The sequence below is a fragment of the Fundulus heteroclitus genome, chromosome 5, assembly GCF_011125445.2.
Source record: "Fundulus heteroclitus isolate FHET01 chromosome 5, MU-UCD_Fhet_4.1, whole genome shotgun sequence".
In the NCBI taxonomy this organism is placed as follows: Eukaryota; Metazoa; Chordata; class Actinopteri; order Cyprinodontiformes; family Fundulidae; genus Fundulus; species Fundulus heteroclitus.
Genome location: NC_046365.1, coordinates 22,509,900 through 22,518,720, shown reverse-complemented (window position 1 = coordinate 22,518,720; position 8,821 = coordinate 22,509,900). Strand labels below are relative to the sequence as shown.

Genomic DNA, 8,821 nt, shown 5'->3' with positions numbered 1-8,821 from the left:
GTTATAGACATGAATGGCCAGTGGCTCACCGCCCAGGGCGCTTCGCGGTCAGGGAGTGGCACAGGTACCCACTAAACAGTTCTTAGTTGTTCTCCTTATGTAAAAAGTTTGTTTTATTTCATGCTAGCTTGCCTAGACAATAGCTGAGGCTACCCTGTGAGTCCTGCATGGTTCCAGTACAGCAAGAAAAAAATGGCCATGAACACCAGCTCACAAATACCACTGGAGCTGGAATATTATATGCTAAGTTAAAAGGCTATTTCATACTTTTGAAGGAATCTAATCAGTATTTGAAATTTTCTTGTTCAACATGTAAAACATTTTATGAATACCTTGAATTCTATTGTTCTGTTGACACCGAATTTAGTTCAGTTAGATATTACTGAAACATTTTTGTTCTGCTCCATTTGTCAATACAGCCAAATTATAATTGTCATTGTTTTTTTGGCGTTAGCTTCAGCTTAGATTGCGTAAAGAATAGAAACTACAGTATTTACATGAGTCAAGGCTGGCCTGAACGTATCGATTGATTACATGTTATTCAAAACGCTGCAGTTGCTTTAGTTATCTTTTTATTTCTAGCCAGTGAGCAGCTGGTGACCACAGTCGGTCTTTGGTCTTGTTCAAACCTGCTGAGGTCAGAAATAGCTCACCTGTTGAACGCCAAGAGGGAACTAAACTGTAATTAGTTGAAAATATTCTGACCTAAACGGTTAACTTGCAGAGAAACGGCTGTGAGCACCGGCGTCTCACTTTAGATACTCTAATCAGCAGTAATTGACACGATGAGGTTTTCTTCAGGCCTGCTGTGGCTTTACAGAAATCAGGGTTAAGCTACCCTCACCTGTCCTTTATCCTCAGATTACCTCAGCCAACTTCTCCTGTACGCTCAGGTCTGCCAGCCCAGCTCTCGGTCTGATGGTGCAATACACCGACACGCTGAAATTCATCCTAATTGGATCTTCGTGTCCCGCACTCACAGCCAGTCACCTTATAAGAGCCTTTAGCGAAAACCACGTGAGCAGAAAAGTCTGCTTTTATATCACATCAAAGATTACAGTATAGGGTTGATGCCGGGGAGGTTTGGAAGACAACTGAGTGTCCTAAATCGTTTTGGTTTTTGCATTAAGGGGATGAACACGCTCTCTAAAACACAGTCTTATATAAAGAGGGAGAGTGCAGGAGATTTAACGAAAACGTAAAAAAGGAAAAGCGAACAGAAAACGTCTGTTTGTGGATTTTGCTTCCCCTCCCAGGTTCGCCGTCATTGGTTGGCTCCGTTTGCCGCGGACCCGGGGAGCTGCCAGCCTGCAGTCGTTCAGGCTAATCCCTCTGTTGGCAGGCCAGGCTGTTCCCTGTGACAGAAAAAGAGCGGTGACAGTCAAAGTCTTGTCCCCAAGTGCCCTGGAACGACACCCTGCCAGCGTTTAAAACCACCTGGGCTTCTGCGCTTATGTAGCATCTCACAAAACTGAGTAAAACCCTCACATTTTTTGTAAATATTTTGTTATATTTTATCATAGGACAGCGCTGAAGTTCAGACACTTTCATACAGTGCAGTGAGTACAGCTTGTGGAACAGTGTGAGTCTGAACAACTCCCAACAACAGTGAGTACACCCCTAAAGGAAAATGTCTAAATTGTAAAGTGTCAATATTTTGTGGGGGCCACCATTATTTCTCAGTTTGCCACTGGAGTCTTCTTCTACTCCTCCATGACGACATCGCTGAGCTGGGGGATGTTGGAGACCTTTCCCCATGGAGGATGCCTCATGGATGCTCAACAGGGTTTAGGTCTGAGGACAAGCTTGGCGGGCCCGGCGCCTTTACCCTGTCTCTTTAGCAAGGCAGCGGTTGTCTTGGAGATGTGTTTGCAGCTGTCATATGTTGGAATACCGCCCTGCAGACCCGTTTGTGAAGGGAGGGGATCATGCTCTGCACATTGTGACATTCACCGTAGCTCTCCACAGCCAGCTGCACTCATGCCAGTATTGTAGTCAAGTCACTATGCCTCGAGTCCGAGTCCCCAGTGTTCAAGTCCGAGTCAAGTCCAAGTCATTAAAAAAAAAAATCAGAGTCGAGTCCGAGTCAAGTCCACTACTCATCCGAGTCGAGTCACTATTGATCAAGTCGAGTCCAAGTTCCGCACTAAAGTAAGCATAGTCTACATGTTTTTAAACTAAAAAAAAAAAAATCCACACTCCACAACATTGCACTAATAATTTAGATATTAAAATCATACACCAAATAATATTCTAATGACATATTAAAATTATAGCCTAATGATATAAAAAAAGTTGAGTCTTTTTCTCAATTTCCGAGTCAAAATGATCTGAATGTACGAGTACGAGTACTACAACACTGACTCATGCAGCCACAAACCATGACACTCCCAGCATGCTTCACTGTAGGGAAGACACACTTGGCTTTGCACTCACCATTGCTTGATGAAATCTCAACTGAGTTTATCTCTTAACAGACCACAGGACTTTGTTGTGGTAATCTGTTTTTATTGTGGGCTTTCTCGAGTATGGTATCTTGACTGCTCACCGTGCTGCAGCTCCTCAGTCCTTTACCATGAGGTGCCATGTTTCACTTCCAATGACACATTATATCTATCTCTCTTATATATATATATATATATATATATATATATATATATATATATATATATATGAGAGAGTGAGAGATATACCAAATTTACCACAACTGCTGGTGTCATGTGACTTCCTGGTGTCATGTGACCCAGTATCGCATGACACCAGGAAGGGAAATTTGTTTATTAATTTTTGTTGCCAGCGGTTTAGAAAGTAATGATGTGTTAGAGGGGAAAGCATTTTTCCCCAAGTATATCAGCTGTATACTCACTCCACGACATTGAATCAAAGGGTTAGATCTTCAGGGTTGTCCCTAGAAAGTTAAATATTTTCAAAAACGTGTGTGGGAGGTGAGGCTGTACTTTTGTGAGAGACTGTATTCAACCTCCCCTACTTTAAAGCTTTTGAATAATATCAAATGTTGGACACAGAAGTCACTCAAGTAAATATGGCACCTCTGTGTGCAGTTTAATATCAAGAATATTTTTTTTTAGCAAACATTAGTGAACATGCAGCATCATGAGGGTCATCATGTTTACCAAACATGGCCGTCCAACTAAACTGACCGGCTGGAAGAACATTTATCAGATTAGTGGCCAAGAGGACCAGGGTAACTCTGGAGGAGCTGCAGAGAACCACTACTCCACAAATCTGAAAGTTATACAAGAACACTGAGAAGCCAACCAAACGCGCTGTTATGGGTTTACCACAAAGGAGAAGACAGCAAACAAGTGGGAGGAGGCAGAAAATACAATCAGCAGCGACCAGGGAGATTATGAACCTGCAACAAACTTTAAGACTGAGACTTACCTTCCAGCAGGACGAAGACCTAAAAACAAGAAAAACCTCAAGTATGAAAAACAAACCGCATCAGTAGCCAATATATCTCATTTATCCATTTGCATCTTGTTTGATTGATCTCCAGTAAGATTGCAAAGCTATCTTCATTTTTGTCCTTTTGTTTGATTTCTGAAGATCTCTAGACCCCATACTTCATGAGCTCAGCTTTGGGAACCACTGGGCTTAAGCTCATTTGGGCATCAAAAAAAAAAAAGAAAAGCCCAGACCTAAACCCAGTCCAAGCTGTGGCAAAACTGTTCAGACCCTCCATCCAGTCTGACTGAAACTTCATTTCACAAACAGGAATGAGCCAGCGACACCACTTTATAAAACAATTTTATTTTAGCTTACAATAAATTCAGATAACACTTTGATTCTGTGAAAAATATTTAAAAAGCACTGAAATATTTGATGGCATAGTTAAAAGCAGGATTGTGATTCAATGCGGCAGTCGAGTCCTCTTGGCGATAAACGAGCGTCTATCTGAACTCCCTCTGGGAAAGGACGGTGCGGTACAGAGACGTGCCTTTAGCCTGGAAGAAGGTCAGGACCAGCTTGCTCTCCGTCACCTCCGCGTGAACGAAGCCCCCCAGAGTGGAAGCCTGGCCGGTGAAAAACTTCAGGGAGCCCTCGGGGACGTGGTTCCAGTGGCGGACGTCGGGATCCAGGAAGTTCCCGGCGCCGCTCACTACGTAGCCCACGCCGGACTCTTCCAGATACTGGGAATCAAAGGAAATAAAGAATAATCAGTGAGCAAAGACGAGATGAACAGTCAAAGGAGGAGAAGCGCTGGAGCCGACCTGCAGATTGTGGTCGTGTCCGCACAGGTAGGCCGTCACGTTGTGTTTCAGCAGCAGCGGGTGCAGCCTCTGCAGCAGACACTCTGTGGGGCCGTGCTCGGACACGGACCAAACCGGATAGTGGCCCGCCACCAGCAGGAAGTCCGCCTGGGACCGAGCCAGCCTCTCCTGCAGCCAGACCAGCTGACGGTTGGCGTCCACCGCGCTCAGGGGTCCTCTGGGCTTCTCGTCCACAAAGTCGTCCGAGTTTCCACAGAGCATCACGGTGTCGAGCATGATGATGGTCAGAGTCTTCCCCGTGTTGGGGATGTGGAAGTTCAGCTCGTAGTAGTAAGAGGGAAACCTCCTAATGAAGGGGGGGGAAACGTTCGACGCTTTACAGTCATTGATTCATTTCAGAGATTCAGCTCAAAAGATTCATGGCACAGATACGCGTCAAAAGGACAGTCTCTCCATTTGTGATGATAACAGCTGAAAGCAAATGAAACCCGCAAAAATCAGCTTCTCTGAAAATTACACAACAGCAGCAATGATGGGATTAAAAGAGCAAAACGCCATAAACACGAATTCAGGGCGCTGTATCCAGCCATATCAATGGAAAGTTGAGTGGAAGGACGAAGATGAGACATGAAAGAAACAAAAATCTGCTTCTCAAAAAATGAGACCAGTAAAAAAAGTCTGAAACCGTAATGTCAGCCCACTGTAAAGTATGTTCAAAGAGGATCCAGCCCCACACCCACCCTTTAATTTTAATTTTGTTTATTTACTTATTTTTATTCTATTTATTTAACTTTATTTTATTTCTTTCCCCCCTTTTTTTTATTTCTTTATTAAGTTTTGTACACATTGTATCCTGTTCAGTTTTGTAACAAAGGAAAAAAAAACAAAAAAAACACAGGAGCTAAATTGTATGCCTTTTACTATTTTACTATTCATATATATGTATGTTCGATATGGCATTCCTTGTCATTTACAGTTTAAATTATGTTTGTAATGTCTCTCTTCCTCCTAATAAAAATATTAACACAAAAAAAAAAAAAAAAAGAGAATCCAGCTCCTTTTGCCAGACCACCTGCATCTATACAGGACCAAGGACAATAAATCAGGACTAAAAGCTATCAGAACAAATAGGGTGTGATTTTCCAGCAGGAACAGGACCCAGCGCTCTCCTGTGTGCATCTCTGGGCTGAACGAGGACATTGTGAGGTCTCACACACATCTGGATGAACACTTGAATAAATTGGCTCGACTGGTCCACCAACCAGGAAGGCGGTCTAGGAGACGGACCTGAACCGGCTCTGCTTCCAGCGACGCTACAGCCCCATTAGCACATGTGGCAATATACTGGCTACTTACGAGCTTTCTAGATAAACAGGAACCAATACACAGGGGGCGGCTCTGGTTAAAACATGCTTGTTATTCCCTCACAGCGACGTGGGTGGAGTGGCCTGGATTTGGAATTTGGTAAAAGCAACAAATGCATATAAAAAGTACACTCCAACACTGCAAAAAGGGAACTAAAAGTAAGTGCATTTTCTTGAAATTAGTACATTTTTCCTTGATTTGAACAGCTAAATAATACTATTTGCCAATGGAATGAGCATTTCTACCCCTAAAATAAGATAATTAGACATCCTGCACTTGAAATAAGATGATGGAGATGAATTGTTTCTATTTTAAGTGCAAAAATCTTATTCCATTGGCAAATAGTCTTATTTACCTGCTCAAATCAAAGAAAAATATACTAATTTCAAGAAAATTGCCTTTACTTTTAGTTCCCTTTTTGCAGTGAAGAAGTACCTTCTCTCCTCGAAGTTACTCTGGTATATGCGACCATTTTCTACCGCTTCCTGACTGGATTCAGCAGCTTTTTGCACGGCACCGTAAAGACCGAGGCTCACAGGATGCTAACAGCCGTGGATGAGGGAATAGGACAAGCCAAATGCAAACTGTAGCGGGGACGCTTTAACCATGGGGGAAATCTGACATTGTAAAGAACAAAAAAAAAAAAAAAAAAATTAAATAGTGCAACCTCAGTTTCAGAGACTTTCCTTCATCTATGCGATTTCTAGACCAGGAGCTCCAGTTGTAACCCGAGGCTGTGTGGTGACTTGAAGCTTCAGCCACAGTGCACTCTTTGTGAATCTACCCATAACTCTGGAATGGGCGGCGGTGGTTTGTGCATGTTTCTATTCCTTCCAACCTAACTTCCCATTAACATAGCCTCAAACAAAACGCCCTGAAGAGCCGAAGAGCTTTTTGTGTGGAGGGTGTTGGGACAATTGTCAGGTCAGCAGTCTTCTTCCACATGATGACTGCATGTCGTTTCTGCATTTTTAATCTGCTGGTGTCTAATTCAAAATAAATTACATTCTCAGAGAAACTGAAGAGCGGGGTTTATCCTATTAGGTGCGAGTCGTAATCATCAAAACGAACACCTCTTGAGTGATATCACTACGACTTTTAGGTTTTCAGTCGACTTGAAAACCTTTTAGTGACGCTCCAGGACGTTTACACTGCAAAAATGGAACCAAAAATAAGTCAAATTTTCTTGAAATTAATGTATTTGTCCTTGATTTGAGCAGGTAAATAAGATGGTCTGCCAATAGAATGAGTATTTTGACTCCTAAAATAAGATAATTAGATATTCTGCCCTCTAAATAAGACGATGAAGATGAGTTGTTCTTATTTTAAGTGCAAAAATCTCATTCCATTGGCAAATCATCTTATTTACGTGCTCAAATCAAGGACAAATACACTAATTTCAAGAAAATTTTACCTTTTTTTAGTTCCATTTTTGCAGTGTAGATGCAGGTTCCTTACCATCTGTCGGACCTCTGAGAGTACTCGATCTGAGCTTTGACGTTCCCCGCATGGTCGTGATTACCAGCCAGAACATACCAAGGGACTCTGAGGGACTTCGCCGTGTACACGGACTCAAAGGTTTCCTTTTTCGAGGGGAGATTCAGATGAGAAAGCAGGTTTGATTTCACAGAAACGTTAAAGAGTGTCTTTCTTCTTGAAGCGGACACTAAACTGACCTGAAACCGAGGGGAGTCCACGCTGTCCACGCCTTTGTAGTAAAAGTTATCACCAAGCGCCAGGACAAAGTCCACACCCATCTGCTCTGCTACTTTGCTCATCTCATGAGCCGTAGTCTTCTGCACGGCCGTGACATACGGCGGGTAAGGCAACCCGCCCCAGTCGCCTACAGCCAGAAACCTGATGGAGGTCCGGTTCCCTGGTAAGAGTTGCAAAACGGAGACACAGACCCCGTAAGCTGAGCGGCAATACAAACTGGGTGTCAGGATGTAAAAAAAATAAATAAAAATACTTACTTCCACTTTCCCCCAGGTCTTGAAAAGTCGCAGGGTAGCAGCGGGTCACACTGACGGCAGCGGATAAGATGGCTAAAAAAGCTAAAGCCATCTTTACAGAAACAGAAGAGACAACCAGAGCTTCAGACACGCTTCCTCAATAAACATCAAACAAAAACAAGAAACGCAGCAAACAACACGTCAGAAGCCCAGCCCCCATGTCAGCGAAGGAAGAAAACAAAACAGGAAGAGCAGGCCGAGCAACGCTTTATACAGCCCGGCTCACCATGCGTGCGCCTGTGCTTCCACTTTCTCCACCTTCAGACCGCATTAAAACAGCTGCAGCAGCATCTGGAGCCTGATTGGTGCAGCCTGAAGCCGTTATGTCCCAGCTGGGGGGGAAATAACGGCCAATCAATGCAGCCGTGTCTATGTGGCTGGGGGGGGGTCAGAGGTCACAGTCGACTGATTACCTCTTTGTCTCCGAAAGACGTTTTAATCAAACCGGTTTAAACCAACACCCATAAACCCGAGAAAGAGAAGACAGTGAAGCAGGTTTGAAGCGACAAAAGCAAAGTTTAAAAACTCACGGCCGATGAGCGGGGGGTGACCGCGTTCTGGCGTGCGTCCCCCTCTCTCTCCTCTGGTTTTTATCGGCGCTCCTGGAGGAGAGGCCTCAGGAGGAGAGGCCACGCTGCGGAGGCATGATGCCCGTTACCAGCCTGACTCAGCGCCGGGACCAGGCGGTTAATATAGCGCGTCTAGACTGCCCTCCTGACTCTTAGTGATCACGCTCTTCCTGCTTTAGTTCCAGCCTTCCCGAATCTTGTTTCATGGAAAAACGGAGCGGGTCAGGTGATCGGCCGTCTCGGAAAATGTGTCGCGTCTTTTTATTATATATTTTGTGCAAAGATCCACTTGTTAGAACTCTTCAAGTTACACCTGAATTTATAAAATTATATCTTTTTACGGCTAAATTAGCCTTCAGAGAGACTCTTAAAAGATGCAGAAGCAGTTTTCAGGTCAGACTTTTTCAGATCTAAATTGATATTTCTCTGTGATTCTTAAGCCTTCCTATTCTCCACTGATCTGGAACAAACTTCCAGAAAACTGTAAAAGTGCGGAAAGCATGAGATCCTTTAAATCGAGATAAAAAACACATTTGTTTAAAATTGCCTTTGAATGTTCTAGTTAAACTATTTTACTGTTTTTAAATGTTCTTTTTTGTTTCTACATTCTATCCCTACTTGCTTTTATTCCTATATTTTA

At 43.4% G+C, this 8,821-nt stretch overlaps 1 protein-coding gene across 2 annotated transcripts; it reads right to left on the bottom strand.

Annotated features, from left to right (window-relative positions):
- Positions 1 to 3,753: 3,753 nt before the first annotated feature.
- Positions 3,754 to 8,426, bottom strand: acp5a (acid phosphatase 5a, tartrate resistant). 2 transcript variants are annotated; one of them, XM_012870174.3, is made up of 6 exons: positions 8,143 to 8,426; positions 7,574 to 7,664; positions 7,277 to 7,476; positions 7,059 to 7,183; positions 4,236 to 4,581; positions 3,754 to 4,154 (listed from the first exon to the last, which is right to left on the bottom strand). In XM_012870174.3, exons 2-6 carry the CDS (start codon positions 7,662 to 7,664, stop codon positions 3,915 to 3,917), a joined length of 1,002 nt encoding a protein of 333 aa, XP_012725628.2. In that variant the 5' UTR covers positions 8,143 to 8,426; the 3' UTR covers positions 3,754 to 3,914. The 2 variants fall into 2 exon arrangements, with proteins under 2 accessions (XP_012725628.2, XP_012725627.2); XM_012870173.3 differs by lacking the exon at positions 8,143 to 8,426 and adding an exon at positions 7,839 to 8,116.
- Between the last annotated feature and the right edge of the window lie 395 nt (positions 8,427 to 8,821).